The sequence below is a fragment of the Gadus chalcogrammus genome, chromosome 16 (genome assembly GCF_026213295.1).
Source record: "Gadus chalcogrammus isolate NIFS_2021 chromosome 16, NIFS_Gcha_1.0, whole genome shotgun sequence".
NCBI lineage: Eukaryota > Metazoa > Chordata > Actinopteri > Gadiformes > Gadidae > Gadus > Gadus chalcogrammus.
Window position 1 is genome coordinate 16066735 of NC_079427.1, and position 22670 is coordinate 16089404.

The window sequence follows — 22670 nt, forward strand, 5'->3', positions numbered from 1 at the left end:
CTTTGTCGTACCTTTCCAAGCACGCACGGATGCGCACGCACGCACACACACACACACACACACACACACACACACGCACGCACGCACGCACGCACGCACGCACGCACGCACGCACGCACGCACGCACGCACGCACGCACGCACGCACGCACGCACACACACACACACACACACACACACACACACACACACACACACACACACACACACACACACACACACACACACACACACACACACACACACACACACACAGTATCACATTAGCTATTTGTTGAACTCTTCACTTTGTTTGTTTGACACCATTTTACATTTTAAAATGGTGTGCATGTTTAAATTGATTTTACTCAAATCCCTTCGCTTGATTTAAGCCATTTAACATTCTTTACATCTTAAACTATGTGAAACCTTTTTTCAACCTCACTTTGCACTTCAGCACTCACCACATTCTCTGCAGGAAATGCATTTGCTAGTTTAATTTGGCATCATTACTTTTTGTCAAATATTGATGAGGTAATGAAAGTCAAACTTAATTATAACGAGGTTATCCAGCATTAAAATGAATTGGTTGTTTCATTGCATAAATAAAATAGATGCATGTTTGATGATTCAATAATACATAATTTATAGGTATATGAACACATGTATGTGTGTGCATGCAAATGTGTGCACACCCACACCCAAACCCACACCCACACCCACACACACACACACACACACACACACACACACACACACACACACACACACACACACACACACACACACACACACACACACGCACACACACACACACACAAACCCTTCAATGTCTGTCCCAGCTAAACTGTGAAGCCTACCTGCATGAATCTCGGGACACAGCTGAAGGGTTATAGCTAATTAGCTATGACATTCTAGAATTCCAAGTTAATGCCATTGAAGCAGACCGGAGCACCAAGGTAAAGAGATTGGAGGAGGAGGTGGTCCATACAGGTAAACACTTGGCAACGACTCTGCGTTATATGTAAGTTCACGACTCCTAGGAACAGTATAAACCACTCAGTTAAATAAATTACTGTTTATAATTAGGTGTTCCTAAAGGCGCGTACGTCCAATTCAATCCTTGGAGGAATAGAGCATTGTTGAAATGAGTGAAGAAAGGGGCATTGATGGAGAAAGATGCCGCCATAGCTGCGGACCTCCAGCACAAGCTGGGAAATAATGAGACGTCTATATGAGAAGTCAAGGCCATTGTAGAGGTAGAGCCCTTAATCACAGTTACAAAGGGTCTCAAAGGGCTTTACATGCCATGTATTTATGACCCCCCCTGACTCTAGCCCATCAAAGGGCTAGAAAAATTCCCTTATTATACAAGGATGAAACTTTGAGAAGGGAGGCAACGTCAGGGAATCCTCTTTCCAGGGATGGTTAGGAGTGCAACGGGGGTCATAATTGAGAAACATAGTAGTAGTTTTACAAGCAAAAATTTGAAGTACAATTGCTGGCTGATGAGCAAACTTGTATCCGTTTGGTGGGGTGGCCAGGCGCCCGGTCACGATCACCGCAACACACTTAAACAGATACAGCATTATGATTAGATGGAGCAGGGTGGACAAGGACCATGTGGAAGACCTCTTATCTTGTATCACCGGCAGGTTAGTTCTGGCTAACAGGTCGATTTACCTGTAATGAGAGCTTGGTGAGGAGCCAAATGAGAGAGAGTAAAGAGGTAGGTTTTTAGTTTGGAATTTAATTTCTCTGCAGAGCCAGCTTCCCTGGTTACAGGTGGCAGTCTGTTGCACATAAAGTCAGCTTCCCTGGTTACAGGTGGCAGTCTGTTGCACATAAAGTCAGCTTCCCTGGTTACAGGGGCCAGTCTGCTCCACAGATAGTCAGCTTCCCTGGTTACAGGGCCAGTCTGCTCCACAGATAGTCAGCTTACCTGGATACAGGGGCCAGTCTGCTCCACAGATAAGGCGCTCAATAAGAGAACACTCTGTTACCTGCAGATTTCTTTGAAACCTTTGGAATTGATAAAAAGCTCCTGAAGTCTGGAGGAGCTTCAATAGGGAATAATAAGGTCCTTCAGGTAGGAGGAAGCTAAGCTGTGCAGGATTTAGAGGTAAGTGCTATCACTATTAAATCTGACCTGGCATTCATTGGAAGCCAGTGGAAGGAGGAGAGAATAGGAGTTATATGGCAAAATGATCTGGTTCTAGTAAGGAGTAACATAGATCGATGACATGTGCATTTATCTCAGCCACCATCAATGTGGAGACCAGATTTTCTTCTTTTTTATGATGGTGTGTCCAATATGGTATCACCCTTTTTATTAATCAATTCATATATTAAATACAGCTTCATACATTGACTGTAATGTTCTGCAGTGACCACTAGGTGTAGCAGGTGACCTTCCTGCTATGATATGATGGCAAACTATTGATCGAGTTGTCTCTCTCTATGTATGTATGTATGTATGTATGTATGTATGTATGTATGTATGTATGTATGTATGTATGTATGTATGTATGTATGTATGTATGTATGTATGTATGTATGCATGTATGTATGCATGTATGTAGGCCTATGTATGTATCTATTTAACTTTTTACCATTAGACCCTAAAATGATTATTGCCAATGCTTGAATAAAGTCCACACTCATAAACCCAAATTGACCAACGATAAGATCCAAATAATAAAACTACTGATTATAACTAAAAAATATGACATAATGAAATAATGTATTAATTAATGCAGGCAAGACAAATGGTGCAAGAAATTTGGTTCACTCATTTCTTGCACAGAAGATTTAATTTTGCTGTTGGGAGGTGGAACAAACAAAAAAAAAAGAGAAAAAAGTTTTTACGAGCAAAGTCATTTTGGGGTCTTCTTCATGGACTGGTGGAGTTTTACAGCATCATCCAGCTAATAAATCACTTGCACATGGAACATTGCCTCATATTTGTACAATTTGAATCCGCTGTCTCTAAATTGATGGTTTATTTTGGTTGGAATCTTGGGAATAGGTAACATGTTTCTGAAGAATCATTGTTTAATGTTAAATTGGTAATATAATCATGGTTCCCAAAGGGTAACTTGATATAAATTAAACGTAAAATGCGCTTCTCTTTTTTAAGTGTGACATTATTATGACAATGCAGCAAAATAGGTTGAGTGTTAGCAATAGGGTTAATGTTAGAAATATGGTGAGTGTTAGTAGGGTTAGACATGGTTAAAGAATACTAACTCGAATACTAACTACTAACCCTGAACCTATAAAACTAACTGATCCACACATACACACACAAAATGGTAATCAATTCTTCACCATCGATCGCGACAGGAATGAAACACCACATGAATGAAGCCTTGTTTTATTTCTCTGAAAGACAAGCAATGTCAAGATGTTCTGGTCAATATGTTCAACAACTGTCTGTGAACAAAGGGCTGTGTACAGGCCTTGACAGCATCTCACCGTGAGGAGAATCCTAACACCAAGATTGTCGTCAACTTAAGCACGCAACAATAGTCCCCTGGCAACCAGATTCCATTAAATCTATCAGTAAGCATTCTTGGAAAATATATCCAATCTAATTAGGTGTAGGGTGGTAACTATTGATGGTCTGTAAGACTGTAACTGACGGTCATAGATTTGAAGCTCATTACAGACTGTTATGGGAAGCAAACAATCAAAGTCATTCAACCTTGGAAAATCAAATCACTGCAGACTGAGAGAGGCACTTCTTTGCCTTGGATATGAAATGAATATCAATTCAAAAGCTTCAATACAATACATCAGTGTCGATATAATTGGATGAGCCTGCACCATTAACTTGCACATGCCTCGGCAGACCATCAGCTCACATCATGGCCTCCATATATCCAACAGCTGGTACTTGACGCCAGGTAGGGATGTGCTATATTTATGCAGGAGAAAATAAACTTGCAAAACACAGACATACAGCTGGTGTGTGTGTGGGTGTGAGTGTGTGTGTTTGGGCGTAGGTATGTGTGTGTGTGTGGGTGTAGGTGTGTTTGTGTGTGTGTGTGTGTGTGTCGTGAATATGATGTAGCGGGACACACAGGTGGTGACGTGCCACCAGGCAGCCGTGTCTAATGCCACATTATGCTGAGGATGCAGAAACAGGTGCTCAGAGAAGAAAGATTTCACCCTAGTGCGTTGAGGATATACAGTGTGCATAGTGCTCTCTTGACAGTTCTAATGAGAGAACGTTCCAGAGCCGTTAGAAGGGTTTTAAGTGGCTACTGTAAGAGCTTGGGCTGAGAGACTTCTTACATTCCCATTAACTTAAGATTTTTCCACAAAGGGGAAGAAGAGCGGTATGAGCTGACGAGATTCTCTTCACCTATGAAACCAGAAGAAGAATATAAAGAATACGTTCCAAGTTAAATGTTACTTTTTTTTAGGAGACAATAAAGTCAACAGTATTAAATAAAGGACATAAATAGCCCACTATCTGCCCACAGGTCTGCCCGTGGCCGCTTCTTGTCCTGCTCTTGTCTTTAAGGTAATTGGCAATCCCCTTCCAACCATGCTTGACTTAACAACTCTGTAAATGTTTTCCGTGCTTAAAAAAAATAGATGGAGAAAATTCTCCTCCTGGGAGTTTCGAAAGTGCCACCCAGCAGTTTCTTGGCATGTCTTTTGTACAGCTGTTAACTATGTGGGAATATAGATCGCTGATTTCTGCTTAAAATAATGCACTGAAACGATCCATTAAGTCATTAAAATCTGAATGGAAAGTATAAATGATCGATTGCGTACACAATGTGTGCATCTGTGTTGATTTAAATCCACATAGTAAGGATATGAATATATGTCTGTTATAAGTAACGTATAACTATGCAACATTTTGGACGGTAGAATCAATTAAATTTTGTTACTTTTCTTATACAACCATCCACTCCTGCAGCATATCTATCACCTATGGAAAGCTAAACATATCAAGTGCCAATCACAAATGTGTTGGGTTGAGATCCAAAATAGAGACACAGGTCAAAGCTCGCTAGAAATTCCTCCCAGAGCATAGAAGTGGTGTGTACTCAATATGGAATGAGACGGCCCACTCAAATCTCGAATCCCAAACAAAACCGATGAATGCATAATTTTAATGCAAAACGATTACACAGCAAACAGTATTACCATTTAAGTATGACCCGGAGCTATGGGAAGAGACCAGCACCGCATGGCAGGTTTACCATCCTCCTCACCAACCTCAGTGCCCATCAGCACCTACATTAAACTCTCACACACACGCACGCACACGCACGCGCACGCACGCACGCACGCACGCACGCACGCACGCACACACACACACACACACACACACACACACACACACACACACACACACACACACACACACACACACACACACACACACACACACACACACACGCACACACACACACACACACACACACACACACACACACGCACGCACACACACACACACACACACATACACACACACACACACACACACACACGCACGCATGCACGCACACATGCACACAAACACACACAGGCAATGTCTGGATGAACGGATGGCTGCTGGCTCCCCCCATAGGCAGCATGCACGCTGACCTGTCAGAAATTCCAAATGTCCTGTATGTCTGTGGCACTGGATTTGAATATAATCTTTTTGTCACTGGATTTGAATTCCTAAGGCATCCTTTGACCTTTGTTATTCTAACCACAGGCAAAATGTGGCGTCACCAGACCATGCTATCATTTATATGATGGGCATCTTTTTAGAATTTTACTGGACCCTTAAGGTCCTCGTTAATTTCTGACCCGGCACCATAAAAATATATTTGGAGATGGTTTCTACTGGTGCTTTGTTCTCAATACCTCAGGAAAGAGTCTGAAGAAGTATACAAGTAAAACAAATGTAAAACATTTTACTTTCCTGCATTATGATTTCAAGAGCTCTCAAGAAGTTAATACTTGAATCATTCCTTTAATTCTAAATAATGATGCAATAACGTTGACACTCTGGAGAAGATCAGATTGTAATCCTGTGAAAATTGGTTCTTAGCTTTGCACCAGTAAAGCGTTTGCAGAGTGGCGTCCCACCACTAATCTGTGACAGGGACTGTAGCGTGACTTTCCATAAAGGCTTAACTGCCTTGACATTTCGAAACAATCAAGAAAAGTGCTTCTTATGTCCACAATTGACCAGAAGTTTAATGTTTCCTTTTTAAAAATATGAATAGTATTAAAAAAGCAACATCAGGGATCGAGTGGTCTTGTTTAAGAAGAAATATTTTTTTGATAAAGTAAATAAACCAAACAAGTATAACCCATAGAACAACGGAACATAAATGCCTTCAACATTGTATGCAGTATGAATGTATGTACAGTATGTGTGTGTATGGTTGTGTGAGTGTGTGTACACAAAGAATGCGTATAACAAAGAAAACCTTCCCACCAGTTAGGAATGCTAATACTCACACTTTGACCACCCTCGAAAATAGAAATCACTCTGTGATTTGCTGCCAAGGCCTCTGACATGCATCGCTGTCTTTCAGAGATGATTACAATTAAAACATTTTTTTGTCTGTAGAATAGTCCCTACTATAAAACAAGTCCATGTCTATTCGCTTCAGCGTTCTCTTTGCTGTTTTAACAAGGCTGTGGGGCCCCCTCCTGATATCCACATGGTTTTTGGCACTTTCAAAGTAAAAGTATCTAAAGAAGGACCTAGGGTTTTTTCATCATTTGTTTATTCAACGTGTTCTTTTGCAGCTCCCCAGAGGCAGTACACCTTCTAAGTCTCTAGATTCAAAAGTTTTTTTGAAGAGTCTATCGAAGAGCAATAGAAGAACAATCATCAGTACGGTAACAACAGAGGAGGGGCAAGAATACAAAAAGAAAACAAAACGGCACAATGAAACATGGCTGAAAAATACTGCGTAGTACAAATACCCAACAGTCTGTTTCCTGCCAAGTCGATGTAAGAGAGACGGCCAACAGACGGTCCACATGGATACACACGCTTCAGTTGAGTCTTTTCTCTATCGGACAGGGATGACTGATACATCTTGTCGAAGGTATAAATACCCCAAGTCCGCCCCCCCCCCCGAACCCTCAATCCTCGATCAAAAGGAGGAGGAAAACGGCGAGAATATTCCAGGGTTCATTACCGGACGATGCCTTAATGAGCTAGAAATCCCCGCAGGAAGGTCCTTGTCCGTGAAATCAATCTCAGAGACAGCTGTGTACCAGGTGATGTTTAAATCCCTGTAAAGTTGACAACTGGATGGGTGGGGGTCGGGTGTTGAAGGGTGGGGGTGGGGGTGGGGGGGTGGGGGTGGGGGTGAGCTAGAGTCCAGGACATGTGTTGTTGTGTGGTTACGCCAGCAGCACACAGTGTTTGGTGTGGCTCATTCGGGTTCACTGCTATTGGTGGTTTTGTCCCACTCTATGCTTTCGTCGCTGTGTGTCGGGGAGGGCAGGGCGCCCGTGGCCCCCGGAGGCCTCATCCTGAGGCCCTGAAAGCGTCGGCACTCGGGACAGATGCGGATGTGGCTGCAGCCCCGGGCCACCAGCGCCGCCTCTTGGGCCAGTCTGTGGGAGAGGGGGGGCTCTGCCAGCCCGGTGCCCCCGCACAGCTTGCCGTTGCTGAGGCTGGCGGCGGCGGCGGCGGTCCGTGCCCGGCGCTCCTCCAGGGGGAGGGGCCGCGGCCGCAGGATGGACGCGCCCCGCCGGCGCCTCACCTGCAGGCTGTCACGACACAGGACGATGCCCTGCAGCTCCCGCAGCATCTCCTCACACATGGACTGCTGCAAACGCGCACGCACACGCACAAACACACACACACACACACACACACACACACACACACACACACACACACACACACACACACACACACACACACACACACACACACACACACACACACACACACACAGGGAGAGAGGTAGATAGGTGGGGAAGAGAGAGGGAGAGAGAGGCCGGCTGAAGTGAGATGGGTGGTTTGATCAAATTGATGTCAAATAAGAGTTTTAGACATGTGGAAAAAGGATAAGGAAATGAAGGGTTGATTTAGCAAATTGGATGACTACATAGATGCACTACAGAGTGAAGCATATCTTCTATACAGTAACAATGTATGCATATAGTATTGCATTGCAGAAGTAGTATTCAGAAAATTGCAGAGTGCGTAAAGATTTCCACAGACCTACAGACGCAAACACACACACACTTACACACACATCGGGCTGACATTTGAAACATTGAAACAGACAACATTAGCCACATAATGTGGTACATAGAACGTTTTATTGAGTACAAATGACATTGGTCCAATAGTAAAGACAATTATATATTTGTAATAAATTGCTCCAATAACATGAGCAGCAAGAAACCCCCGGGACATCATTAAGCCATGACAACAACTATTAAGGTAAGACTTTGACATCAGCACCTTTTACTTATTCATGTACGGCTGCAGCCAAGATCTTACTACTACTAATAAGGCGTTTTGTATGCTCCATAATCCACAATCCAGAATTTGTAACTAGAGACCGGTTCCCACATGTAAATAGAGGAATAAGCATTGGTTTTCTGCTAGTTCTCCTTTCTCTGAAGTCTGTTGAGGCTGGCCATGGGCGAAACGTTTGGCAACACTCCAGCCCCACTATATTTTCTGTCAGAACATTTACAAGCAAGTTACCCCGTGTGGGGCTGGACCCCAGTGCAGAGAGAGAGGGAGAGAAAGCAGAAGCATGTTATATAGTCCTCCCTCACCTCCGTCACGGGCGTCTGCCTCATCATCCACATAAACTCCAGCACCGCCATGAAGATGGCCACCAGCAGGCCGCAGACCAGCACCACGAAGATGCCACCAATGTTCTCCATGCCTAACCCTAGAAGAGAGAGAACAGAGAGAGAACAGAGAGAGAGAGAGAGAGAGAGAGAGAGAGAGAGGGAGAGAGAGAGGATGTGCTGGGGTTAGCCGCCATGTTATATAAAGGAAACATACTATTGGTTAGGAATATTGAGAGAGAGAGAGAGAGAGAGAGAGAGAGAGAGAGAGAGAGAGAGAGAGAGAGAGAGAGAGAGACTGGGTGATGAGAGACATTACAGTAACCAGATAAAACGGAAAGAACACAATGGAGAGAAAGATTCATGAATGGGAGCAGTACTGGAGCAGGATAAGGTAGCGACAAGGGTGTTTCACCACCAAGCTAAAAGGCCCTGGTTTCCATCCCCCCAAGGTTTGCAGTCTACCAATCCTTGAGTAAAATTCCTTACCACTGCATGATGCTTTCTGACATGTATTTGGATTCAGTGCAAGTGGATTAAAAGCATCTGCTCATTAATCATAGTAATAAGCAAAGGCACAAGAGGTTGGTTCACACCTTTGGCGCGATGGTCCCCCTCCTTTGGGCACTTGCCGCCTTCCCACCACTTCCTCTTGAGGATTTCGAGACGATTGTCTTCCTGCATCTTCAGAATGGCCAGGTCAAACTCGTCCCGGTACACTGAGCCTGGGGGGGAGAGGGAGGAGAACAGGCTTAAAGCTGCTCCCTGAAAGAAGCTGCACTTCCGAAACAACTCTGCATTTGATCCCAGAGCCTCTGTGTCAAATGATTCAATGAAAATGCCAATGCCGATAAAGTGTCTGAAAATGAATGAAAATGTGCATCAAGAGTATTTAATCAACTACAAATTGTAATGGCCGCCCCCCTGCGATGGATATACAGAAGATCAGGTAAAACAAAGCCCTACAAAGACAGCTATACGTGCACAACCACATTAAAACCGCGGATAAACAATGAGCGTTTCAGTGGTTTTGTTCTTGTTTCACAATAAGTAGCGACAGTGTTCTGGGAAGGTCTTTATTTGTACTTCATGCAAGTTCTTTATCCACCATTGGGCAAATGTGAGCTAGAGTCTCTGACTATTGACTCTCTCCTGCCGTCTATCTTAACCAAATCTCTGTCTCTCTTTGTTTAGCTGCGTCTCTCTTTGCTCTTATCTCACTGTGCCTCCTCCATATCCATCTGTTCTCAACCGCCGTCAACCCCCCCCCCCCCCCCCCAGAGACATGGGCTATTAGCTGTCCCCCTTCCCTTGTCTGTCACTCCCCCCCATGGGCCGTCCCGCTCCACGGACCTGGGGGCATCCCGATGCCGTAGCCCTTGGTGTCCAGCAGGCCTCCTATCTGCGTCAGGTTGCAGTTCCTCTGGCGGTAGTACTCGTTCATGGTGCTCTCCAGAAGGAAGGCGTAGTTTGAGTTGAGCACGCGGGCGATGCCCTCCTCGGTGCTCTTGACGAACACGCTGGGCTGCTTGGAGTGCATGAAGTTCCACATGCGCTGGTACGTCTGGTAGCGGGAGTTCTGCAAGGGGGCGAGAGGTGGGAGTAGTGGGGAGAGAGAGACATGATATAGGACTTGTAAGGCCGACAGATAAGGGCAGAACAAAGAGGAAATGGAAAAGGAAGCATACTTGACGACACGTAAAGGGCCTTCCGATGACTCATCCACCTCATCATGAGTTTGAGAAGCCTGTTGTTTTGTTCTGATGTATTTATTCTTCATTTCCATTCATGTTGCCTACATCATGCATATTGATTTATTCCAATGCTAATTTGTTGCATCACATTTCAAATCCCTTTGTTTAGCCTCATGGTGTCCTTTGAAATGTCTGTTTATTCTTGCAAGTCTTTGTTCATTGCTCAGTAGCAAATTTTAATCTAAGGTCCCAGGAACATCGACGACGACGACAACAACAACAACAACAACAACCACACCAACAACAAAAACAACAACAACAACAACCAGGAAGTGGACACGGTAACAAGTCTTGCTTGTCCAGTCTCACGCTTCGGTCTCTCCCTCATTCGTTTTGTTCCGATGTACAGAGGAATTAGAGAGGGTGAATGGAACAGAGTATAATTCTCTACCAGAGCCCCGTAGTTCAACTTCATCTGTCTGAAGTGTATTGAATTGTGGTACTGAGGAGCAGCCAGGAAGCTGATAAGAACTGTGGCAGTTTGAGGACGGGCTGCACGGGAGGGTGACATGGAGGATAACATCGCTGATGGGTTGACTGTGTGGGTCTGTTTGGCTTAGGGGAACAGCTGCATGTCTGTCTTTGTATCTGTCTGTCTGTCTGTGGCGAGCTGGTACATGTATGTATGTATGTATGTGGATGCGTTGGTGTGTGTGTGTGTGTGTGTGTGTGTGTGTGTGTGTGTGTGTGTGTGTGTGTGTGTGTGTGTGTGTGTGTGTGTGTGTGTGTGTGTGTGTGTGTGTGTGTGTGTGTGTGTGTGTGTGTGTGTGTGTTAGTTAGTGGTCCTGGGCCCCGTTTCCCGATAACGATGGATCCACGCTCGTACGATCATTCTCACGATGGATCTTGCGATCCATCGTCAATTTCTTTGGAGCGTTTCCCGAAACTCCTCTTAACGTGAACGCGCATTCGCTGCACTCACGACGTCGTAGGATTGTAACTGTCTACTGACACGGTGCTGAAATGGGCTCCGTAGGAGGGGGAGACGCAGGAATGTCGCAGGAAAATTGTGTTAAAAAGGGTTAAAATATATCCCCATCAAGGACAACAGCAGAGTAGCCTACGAAAAAAATAGACTGCAATTATATGAATGCTAAAGACATTAAAACACAATTGATTAGGCTTAAACCGACATATATCAGTCCTAATCCTGAATGCACTGTGCGTTTCACGGCATTTTCCCCCCTTAAATAATTCCTCTTCACACCTGTGAATAACCCGGGAGACGTCCATGATGAGGAATACAACGAAGCCCACCGTCTGGCCCGGTGCATCGTTGAGCGCACGATCGGGAGGTGGAAGTTGCTCTTTAGATGCCTTCACAAGTCAGGCGGAGGGCTCCAGTTTTCTCCGGCCAAGTCATGCGCCGTGATATGTGTGACGGCTATGTTGCACAACATTGCAGCTAAGGCTGGGGTGGCATTGCTTGAACCGGAGGACGTTGAGGACGATGACGATGAGGAAGATCGGTGTGAGGACGGCCTCCCTCATAACTACGCGGCTGGTTTTCATGCGCGTCGAATAGTGATTGAGACTTTTTTTTAACCCCCTCCACCCTCCCTCATGTCACTAAACATTCCCGTCAACGTGACCAATCCCCACCATATCCCAGCCTTTTGCCTGCTCCTTTGCTTGTTTAAAAAAAAAAAAAAAAAAATGTATTTTCTTATTTTTTTTAATTTCTTTTATTTCGTTATTTTTTATTTTTTTTAATTTGTTTAATTGAATTTATTTTTTACATTATTTTATGCTACGTTTTATGAGTAGCCATGTCAGTCTGCACAAATCCCCCCACTTTCTCTCACACATTTTGAGTGCCCTGCCTGCGCAAACATTTTCTGGACTGTCCCGTTTTATTTTGGCCATTTGAACATCTTTATTAATAAATTAATTAATAATCTTTATTAATTACCAAACTAAGAACATAAAGGCGCAATGCGTTTTAATAAAACGCATCCAATAGACGGAATGTCCGATGGTGTCGCCACTGAGGCTATAGCTGACGATGCTCTTAGCGTCCTACGAGTACCTACGAGCACCCCTGGAGTACTCGTTAGCTACGAGCGTTTTCAAGACGTTCGTTCCCCACGATGCTTTCGGGAAACGCGGTGAAAACTCTACGATGCCCTTTCGACGCACTTCACGATCCACTTAGGCTAACGACGCTTTCGGGAAACGGGGCCCTGGTCTCTGTGTGTATGTGGATTTGTGTGTATATACTTCTGTGTTTGGGAATATTCATCAAGTCCAAGAGCACGTGTGCATGCAAATTACTTTGCATGACCTTGGGCATAACAGCACATGTCTCTGTCTGTGTTTGTGTGCGTTTGTGCGTGTGTGATGACAGACGTCCATCTTCATATTAACTCCCTCTCTCTTCCACCACGTGCGTGTTATCATTACAGCGCACGTTATCACCATTATCATCCAGATATACATATACATATATACACAACACCAGGCGCCGACCTGGAAAAAGGTCATGGTGGAGCCGCCGTGCATGGTGCCGTACTCAATGGCCGTCTGGTCGGCCAGGTCGTCCACTGACTCGATGGGCACTTCCATCCTCTGCACCGTCAGGAAGGCCGCCAGGTTGGCGGTGTACGAGGAGATGATGATCAGGGTGAAGGCCCACCTGAGGAGCGGAAGAGAGACCTTAGGTTCTCCCCTTGTGGACGGGTTAGGCGGTGTGGCCCCAAACTGCGTTTATACCACAGCATTGTTGAATGCTTGATTGTGATTGGTCGGTGGCGTTCCGAGGTTTTTGAGTTATTTTTGTAATAATGGGACACCTCAGCCTTTTAACAGTTCTGAATCCACGCGCTATGAATCCAACAACAGTGAATAGTGGGTGTTTCAAATGATGTCGTGCACATACCAAACGTAAACGGAAATAGGTCAAACCTGATGTACAGAATGCTGCCGGATGGTTCGATGGCAGGATGGAATGGATGGATAGCAAGATGGGTATGTGGAAACAATGCTGTATTGGAAAAGATATCAAGTTATGCATGAAGGTTTTTAGCACACACAGACGGATAAGGACACACATAAAGCAGCAAATATGTTGATGAAAGTAACATAAATCATATATTACATTATAAATAAGTAGTACTTCAGCAATGTTAATGAGCATGGGTTGACTGTTTGAGTGAATGCATGTATCTTATTAAATGGGAATGGAAATGTATGGATACGTTCTTTATGCATTTATCAGTATGCATTTGTCTCTCATGCAAGCTTCGGTAGGTGTTTATGTTTCTGTACTCCTGTGTACTCCTTGCTTGTGCAGGATCCAATATGAACACAACATGGCAGAAGGATTTTACAATTTTTGCACAAAAAAAAAGGTATATTAATGCTATTTTTTATGGCTCTTTCCTCTTTGGACTCTGTGTGTATGCATGTCTATACTGTGTCATTCTGTGTATATGCGTCATTCTGTGTGTGTCTGCGTGTATGTGTGCACGTGTCAATACATTTCTCTGAACCTGTTTTGTCCTGTGGGGGTGTGTGTGTGTGTGTGGGGATGTGTGTGAGACCCTGGGTGTGAGTGACGTGTTTGTGTGGGGGTGTGTGAGTGCGTTTGTGTGTGTGCATGCCAACGTGCGTGCACGACTGGCGTCCATACTGACCACACTCCGCTGACGCAGCGCGTGGACAAAGCCCGCGGTGCGATGGTAGAGCCTTGCTGCATGAAGCCGCCCACGGGGAACCAGAAGCTGTTCCCCAGGGAGTACTGGTTGATCAGCAGATTACAGCGGCCCTTCAGACATGGGTGGGGGTTGTACCACTCATACGGCGTCAGCCTGAGCAAGGGAGCACCGCGACACGGGGGCGCGGGGGGGGGGGGGGGGAGAGAGACATGGGAGGAAGAGAGAAGTATTTTATTTTTGGGGGGATTGAGTACACTGAGAGCGTGAGGGGGAAGTTCAGAGGAAGGCAAAACTCAGTTTGGGTGAGACGGAAGTGTGACACGGATTGTGCAAAAAATGAAAGGGAGAGGAACTCGAGGGACGGAAGGGAGGGAAAGAGCGAGGGAGAGCAAGAGAGTGAGAGAGAGAGAGGGAGAGAGAGAGCGACAGGGAGGGGAAACAAGGAGGACACAAGGAGACTCTAACTGAGCACGGAGGCAGCAGAAAGTCACCTTGGCTCTCGAGGGAGGCTACTCCTCAGTCCCAGTGTGCAATCTACATACACAGTGTGAGTGAAGGCAGACTAATTGGGACATGGAACACAACTATAAGGCATATGTGGCATTCTAGGCACATGGGGGGGGGGGGGGGAGGCTGCGCTCCTTCGGATTTACAATTATTGCATCCACTTATGTCAAAATAGTGAGCATGGGCGAATGACTTGCACTCAGCAGTGTTCAATCAGTACTGTACCCTATATAAACAAATCAACCTCTGCCGTTGGTCACAATTTTAACAACATAAAGATTATCAAAGTGGAGGTGCGTGGTTGTTTCTGGAATTAGTTTCTGGTTACTTCATCTCTAAAAAATTGTAATACAGTATGGTGGTCACGTATGGCTTGGTTAACTGATAGCGATCTGCATTGGCTGTTCTGTCGTGTTCAGTCTGACCAGAAGGTGTCAGTATGGTGCTGGAGAGAGAGGAATATGATAAACACAGTTTGAGATGGATTAGACCAGTTTGAGAGCGGTTTCATTTTTCTTCATCTAGCCATTACTCAGAACATGGTCTTCGTTCTTGCTTTTATCTTTTTGTCTTTATTCCTGTCTTTCAGTCTTTTCTTTATTATCTTTCTTACCTCACACTCTCTTTCTCTCTCGCCTTCACTTCTCCGTAAATCTATCTCCCTGTCTTCACACCTCATTTCTTTTATTCATATTTTAGTTATTTAACCTTTGTTTATCCAAGTACAGAACACATTTCGATGTATAATCTCTACGGATATCTGTTTCAATGCATGTGTGCGAGTGTGTACATGCATTGTGTATGTGTGTGTTTTTGTGTGTAATTATGCATGTGTGTGCACATTCATGTGTCGCCGTTTCTTAACCGCTACCTGGCAACCAGGAAGAGGATGCAGCTGACGGCGAGGTAGGCCAGCAGCATGAAGAGCCACACCCCCGGGGAGAAGGGGTCCAGGAAGGAGAAGTAGCCGGGCCTGCGACCCTGCAGCACAGGAAACACACAAGAGCATGCTCTCACACACCGAGACATTGTGTTGTGGGGACGTCGAACACGCCGTGCATGTAGAGCCACTGCTGCAGCGAAGCCGTGTATAAATGGAGAGGCACAGCTTTCGCAGGTGGGAATGGAGAGGGACTCATTATCCAGCTAGGTATCGTTTAACAGCGCCTCCCCGGGTGAAGAGGGAGGGAGGTTAATTAAAAACAGAACAGCGCTTGAACGTGCGACCCAAGCTCTGATATACGGACTATATTAGTCCATATTATTTTTTAACACGGTGCAAATGGTCAAGAGGAGTAATTAAAATTACAGGAGAGTAAATGTGCTCAACATAATTTAGAAAATGCACATAAACGTCTAGTTTGCATGCAAATGCACGATAGACTTTGTCTGAGTTCAATATGGGGGTCATTCCATAATATAAGCTATTTCTTTTATTTTTGCTTTCTTACACAATATAACTCTGCAGGAAGAGCATCACTAGTCCAAGCGTGTTCGGAGAAGGCATGATCAATTGAGGGACCGTATTTGCGTCTGCACAAGGTTGCCTGTAATAACCAAGGAGAGCGGGGACAAATAACACTGTAACCTTGACGTTCAAATGTTCTGCCTTTTCTGTGGCCTAGGGTTGATTTATTTCTCTAAATCACAGACAATTGGATGGAATAAGAGGAAAGAGATTAATATGTTTGTGCCGCACTGGAAGGAGAAAGCAGGGATGGGAAAGGGCAGTAATTTGTATGTTTGGATTCGTAACCCAGGTTAGTGTAGACAAAGTGGCCTAAACAGGGATGGCAGCCAGCAGGCCAGTGGGGACATAGGGGGAAATGCCTAATGTTTCATTATCCTGCACCAACAGCCATTATCCTCTAAATGAAACCAATTACTGATGAAATAGAACCAGGCACTAAGGAGATTGTACTGTGTGTGTGTGTGTGTGTGTGTGGGCATGTGTGTGTGTTTGTCCGTGTGTGTGTTGCCATTGTTGTATATCTGTATTATTGCACTATGGTATTTGGCCTTATCAAAAAATCTATATTAGGGGAAAATATACATCACTATGTCCTACAGCACAGCCGGTAGGTTGGTAAACCAAAAGACAATTAAATGGCTGTGGCTGATAGCACACAAAGACATTTAATTTAAGTATACAAAATTAACGTTGTTGGTTACATTTTTGGAGCGAGAGAAAGGCACGCTTTTTATCAAGATAATTCTGATGTAGCAATGATTATATGCCAGAAAGATATCCTACTCTGCAATGCAGAAACAATGTCTATATTTCAAAAGAAATGTGTACAAGAAGATCAGCAGAATTTTCTGCAAATGAGCAAAATGATCATGTGCAGGCCTTTTATTCTGATAAATGAAGCCACAATGGGCTTGATGTAGAGATGAAAGTCCATGAATAGCTCTGTAATAAGTTCCATATTAGCCTAAGTGAGTAAAATAGGATCTGTGGCGAAACGAGGACTGAACGACCGTCAGACCCCTTATTACCGGGATCCAAACCCGGTCTGCTTATCTGAACACTGCTGGGATTATACGAAGGAATTATGCAAACAGATGACGATAACTATCAGAAAATCCATCTGGAGCACTGCGGACATGCAATGCATATCCAATCGTTTCAGGAGAACCAATAGGACGGTAAATTACTTGCAGTGCTCCCCGGGACAACACAGGGTAAAGCATAGGAGCCAATGGTGTTATGTGCTGACATGTGTTGTGCCATCTATTGCCACTGCTCTGTGCTGAACAAGCATTTTGCTAAATGGTTGGCCAAGCCTGCCCTCTCTCTAAGTTGTCGCCAAGGTGCCATTACGGAACACAGCGTGCCACCATCACGCCAAACACAACAGATGGCAGAGTAGAAAAGTTGATCTGATGGGAAGAGAGACAGACAGACAGAGAGACAGCGAGAGAGAGAAGGTGTGAGAGAGAGAGAGAGAGAGAGAGAGAGAGCGAAATGAGAGATGGATAAACTTTACATCAACAACTACACATTACAGAGCAAACCTTTCATAGGTCTGCATTGTATAAGTCTTGTGGAATGTAGAATTTGAAATGGTGTCATAATTCCCTTCTTCACACAGGATTCAAAAATAATATTAACCTCTTAGGTAAGCATGAGATCTCCTCAAAGTTAGAGGGTTGTACTTCTTAACTGTCACAATACAGTTAGCAGCTGATTCAGGTTGAAACATTATAAGTGCATCCTTGGATTGTCACAGAGGATTGCAGACGGCTTTTCAGTGTCGTTTTGAAAACTGAATGCGAAGGAAGCTCATGCACCTGAGGTTAAAAGACTGACTAATATTTTAATTAATATCTTATAATAATCTGCTAAATGTAGACACTGCTTCAATTCATAACTGGCAATAAAAACACATCAAACAACATCAATTTAATTCAACAGAACAAACACGCAGAAAGAAGAACTTTTGTGTACCAACACAGCTGCAGGTATTTAAGTACCTGTGTTATAAATCGCCTGCACACTGAACACAATGAATCACACACTGTCTTACCCAAGTTTTTGGAAACTCAAGGTGCTGTAAGTTAAATGAAGAAAGGGTTTAAGATGAGCTCGCCTTCGGGGCCAAGAGGTTATCTCTACGTTCTGCGGCATGCAGCAGATTATGTGTGCAGAGCATCCGCTGCAATAGATAACAGCGGTCCTTCTTCTGCTTTATGCACGTCTGACATAGCAATAGTCTTACATATACCGGAGGATTTAACTATGTTGTGCACTCTACAATGTTCCATTCAGGGCTTGCCTTGTATGAGCTTTTTCGAAATCAGCGTTAGCTCAGCTTTCGATTGGGACACAAGCATGTGTTTCTCACACACACACAAAAAAAAACCTGGGAAAGAATTGTGGTGTTATGGTTTTTTGGAGGAGTGAATGGAGTGTGGGTGTAAACAACAGCGGAATAAACACAAATTCTCATCACATTGTGACAGTGTTTCTGTGAGTAGCCTGAAATGGATGTAATGACGTGAGAAGGTTGAGGCTCAATAATGGCTATTATTCTCAGACAGTGAGCCCGGATTGTAGGCTTCTACATCTACAGGCACACACACACACACACACACACACACACACACACACACACACACACACACACACACACACACACACACACACACACACACACACACACACACACACACACACACACACCAAAATTGGACTCAAGGATGGACAGGTTGTTGCGTGTCTGTATGCATGTACATCTCTACATGTTTGTTATGGATCAGATGTTATGCATCACATTTTCCCCCAGTCTGTCAGCAGACGTCTGCGTCCTGTGAGTCTCTGTCTACAGAAGGGCAGGGACGTGTCTTGGCGTGATGCTGCACAAGAGTCATGGCAGCAGGCAGATGCCCTCTAGGGGGGTGGTGAAGGAGGCGTAGGGACTAGCGGGGGACTGGAGGCTCTCTCGAGGAGGTACTATAAGTAGGTGACAGGAGAACAAGCTGAGAATGGGACATAGCCTCTTGACCTAATTTCTAAGTGAATACTGCTCAAGTACAAACGCAGAACGAGGAAAAGTGCACATCTTTTCTTTCCATGCAATTAGTAAAGATGCAGCTGGTGAATGGAGGCTGAAGGGATCGGACGGCCGTGTTTGTGGTGGGACAATGATCAGTGCGTCAGGTTGGAAGGTCGCGTTGGCATGAATGAAAAGGCTTTGTGGGCTGAGCGCTGTGGCTGGCTGGTATATGGACACCAGCATAAGAGAATCTCACAGGTCGCTCTCCACGGTCTGTCCCATCTGCTGCTCTGTGTGTGTTTAAATGATCTTTATTGCAACGGGGCCGCCGTTTTTATGGACGTGAGTCACGGTAACAAGATGCCAAAGGTGGGCTCTCTATGTGACGGACGGACGGATAGATGGAGGATCAGGGGGAAGCCCAGAACCATCGTTCAGCACAGGGGTCTGCTTTATGAGGCAAATCTTAACAAATGTAATGACAGCAAAACACTGGCTATAAAACTCATCCCCCGGCCCACTTCCTGTTAGAGCAGAGATGGACAAACCCCCCTGCAGTGCCGGATTCAGTCAAAGACCAGCAGTATCCATGTTGTTTAGTGTGTGGATCAGGGGGCTCTGTACAGTTATCCAGTCAGGGATGCTAGGCAGTCATGCCGTTCCTTTGCATTCACACCACACTCACCCACTCAACACCCCCCCCCCCCCCCCCACACACACGCGCCCTCCCCCGGGAGGGATCTCTTGCTTCAATTCACTCCCGACTGACGGACAGACTGACTGACGCACCAGGACAACCCGTCGTCTTTCCAATTCTCACCTCTCCCCGTTTGTCTTTTTCCCCCGCCTCCCTCTACCATATCTTCCCCTCTGGTTCTTTTACCTTGTTCCCTTTTGATGTCTTCCACTTCTTTCTCGCCGTAGCCTCGACCAACCCCCCCTCGCAACCTCCAATGCTTCTCTTGTCGCTCGCTCGTACCCTAACAGAGGGTTTCCTCCCTTTTGAAAATAATCGTGTCGGAGCAGATGGGTGCACTGCGATGGCAGTTGGAGGTGTCTGAGGAGTGACTACCCAGGATTATTTTGTCTGTGTTTCATACTATCGGCATCTCTCTGTTCATTTTGTGCGGGACTTTATATCACTGTGTGTGTGTGTGTGTGTGTGTGTGTGTGTGTCTGTGTGTTCGTGTGCGTGTGTGTGTGCGCGTGTGTGTGTGCGCGTCTCACACTGACGCACCTATAATGTCACAACAAACAATCGCGTGCTTCCTAATGTGTTTGCATTTCGTCTATGTGTGCGAGTGTCTGAAAGCTGCAGGGAGAGGATTTGAGATGGGGAAGCGAGAACGAGAGATGAGAGAGTGAGAACAAGAGTCACGGGGAGAGCACAGGATGGAGAGAAGGGAAAGGAAGTGCTTGGAAGGTGCTTGGGATCGGTGTTCAAGTTTCCCTGGCAGCGCAGTTTTGCACAATTGCTTATGCACGTACAGGGACACATTTGTCTTTGAGCGGATATTGTGCTGGGGTTCACGTGAGGCCAGGCAGTCAATAAGGCTGATTCTCACTCTCAGCCCTCAGGGCAGCTTCCAACGTTGACGTGGCTTCGGCGCAGCTCTCATTATCTCCTCTTCTAATTAGGAACACACACACACACACACACATGCGTGCACACGCACACAGGCACGGACGCACACAGGCATGCACACAGACACTAACCAGTGCACGCGCACATAAGCACATGCACACACACACAGACACACACTTGAGCACACACACACACACATGCACAAAGACACATACATACGCATACACACACATTCATACGCACAAACGCATGAACACAGCCATGCACACAGGCTCTAACCAATGCACACACACACACACACACACACACACACACACACACACACACACACACACACACACACACACACACACACACACACACACACACACACACACACACACACACACACGCACACGCACACACACACACACACACAATCTGCTACCAACAGACTCACAGGGAAAATTGTGAATGCCGCGGCTACAATATACTGATATAAAATGGACGAAATGGATGTAAAACATTATACAATGTTTTCGCAGTTTTTTTGCATTTGGTTTGTCTAGTTCATAGACTGATTCATGAAATCCCACTGCTGGGTGCTGGGATAACACAGGCAACCTTTGTGGGTTCTTTTTTATTCGCTCACACAGAGAGAGAGCGGTGCCGCAAATAGAGCCTGTTTATTCACAGCAGTGCTTCCAGGATCCTGAAGGTGAAAACACGCGGCCATATAACAGCTGTTGTAATCTCGTCACTCTGGCTTTCTGTCTCGTCCTCACACAAACATACATGCACCCACTGAACAATCCATTCATAGACATGCACTCGCTAATCTAACGGCGCATAAAACCGCACAAACGTCCCTTCTGTCATTTCAGAAATTGGGTTCCAACATCCTTTTGACCTCTGGAGCTAAAGTTTTTGGATGGCATGTGTTCCTCAGGACATAAACTCTGAATAGATTTTCCTTTATGTGCAATTCTATGCTCATTTTGTGATGCAAGAGCATGTCTCAGAAAAATAAAGAAATGAAAAGAAAGAGTGCATGAGAGAGCAGACTGCAAGGTAAGAGATTTGGAAGGGGGAATAAGGGAGGAGTTGAGATGAGAAGAGAGAGGAAAGCGGGGATAAGAGAGGAATAAATAGACTGCGTTTGCAGGTAATTAATACCCGGCAGGCGGCTTTGTTTCATTGCATTCGCCCCTTCTTATTGATCAGACTGAAATTGTAATTTAAAGTTTGAAATAAACAGTGGGGCTGCTTGTAGAATGAGCTGTGCCTCGGATCAATAGCTGCTGGATTAGAACTAAACAAGGCAAGTCACACGGATTCCAATGCTGAATCGGTAAGGCATGCTGAGCGACAGCCTTGGCTGAGACCTGAGCAATTGCCAAATAGCGATGAAATTGTCTGAAAGGGGACAAAAAAAGAACGATGATGCTGCAATAGAGGGAAAGAACACTTGACTTTGCGGCTCACCCTCTCCCCGTTCACTGTTCTAAAGCGCCCTACTTCCCTTCTGTGTCGGAGTTGTTCCCACTATTCTTAACTGGTCTATAAAAGAAACAACCAAACGTTGCTAATTTTGCTGCGTGACTGGGCACTGTCCTCGTGGGACCACGGTAAGCACATTGGGCCACGTCAACCCGCCACACCTGCCCAGCCACTTCCCCTCCCCCGTCGTGACAACCGCGGGGAGCCTGCCTCCTAGCACGCCTCCTCGCTTGCCTCCTAGCTTGTGAGGGAGCCTGCCTCCTAACTCGCGGGAATCCAGCCTCCTCACTTGCGAGGTGATCCGTGAGGGCAGCGGGCCCATTTAGCTTAGCACCTGCTGCTCCCTTCCATCGATCCTTTCCTCGCTGTTGGCACCCGCCCCGGTCCCTTGCTACTGCGGGTGGAGCTCGCTG

At 45.4% G+C, this 22670-nt stretch overlaps 1 protein-coding gene across 1 annotated transcript in view; it reads right to left on the reverse strand.

Moving 5' to 3' along the window:
- Positions 1-7390: 7390 nt before the first annotated feature.
- grik4 (glutamate receptor, ionotropic, kainate 4) overlaps positions 7391-22670 on the reverse strand; it is a 140350-nt gene continuing 125070 nt past the window's right edge. Inside the window, exons 13-19 of the mRNA XM_056611733.1 lie at positions 15566-15675; positions 14167-14340; positions 13001-13166; positions 10131-10356; positions 9374-9502; positions 8760-8878; positions 7391-7789 (exon numbers count right to left, since the gene is read on the reverse strand). Coding sequence (XP_056467708.1) covers positions 7391-7789; positions 8760-8878; positions 9374-9502; positions 10131-10356; positions 13001-13166; positions 14167-14340; positions 15566-15675 — 1323 coding nt within the window. The remainder of the gene's footprint in view (positions 7790-8759; positions 8879-9373; positions 9503-10130; positions 10357-13000; positions 13167-14166; positions 14341-15565; positions 15676-22670) is intronic.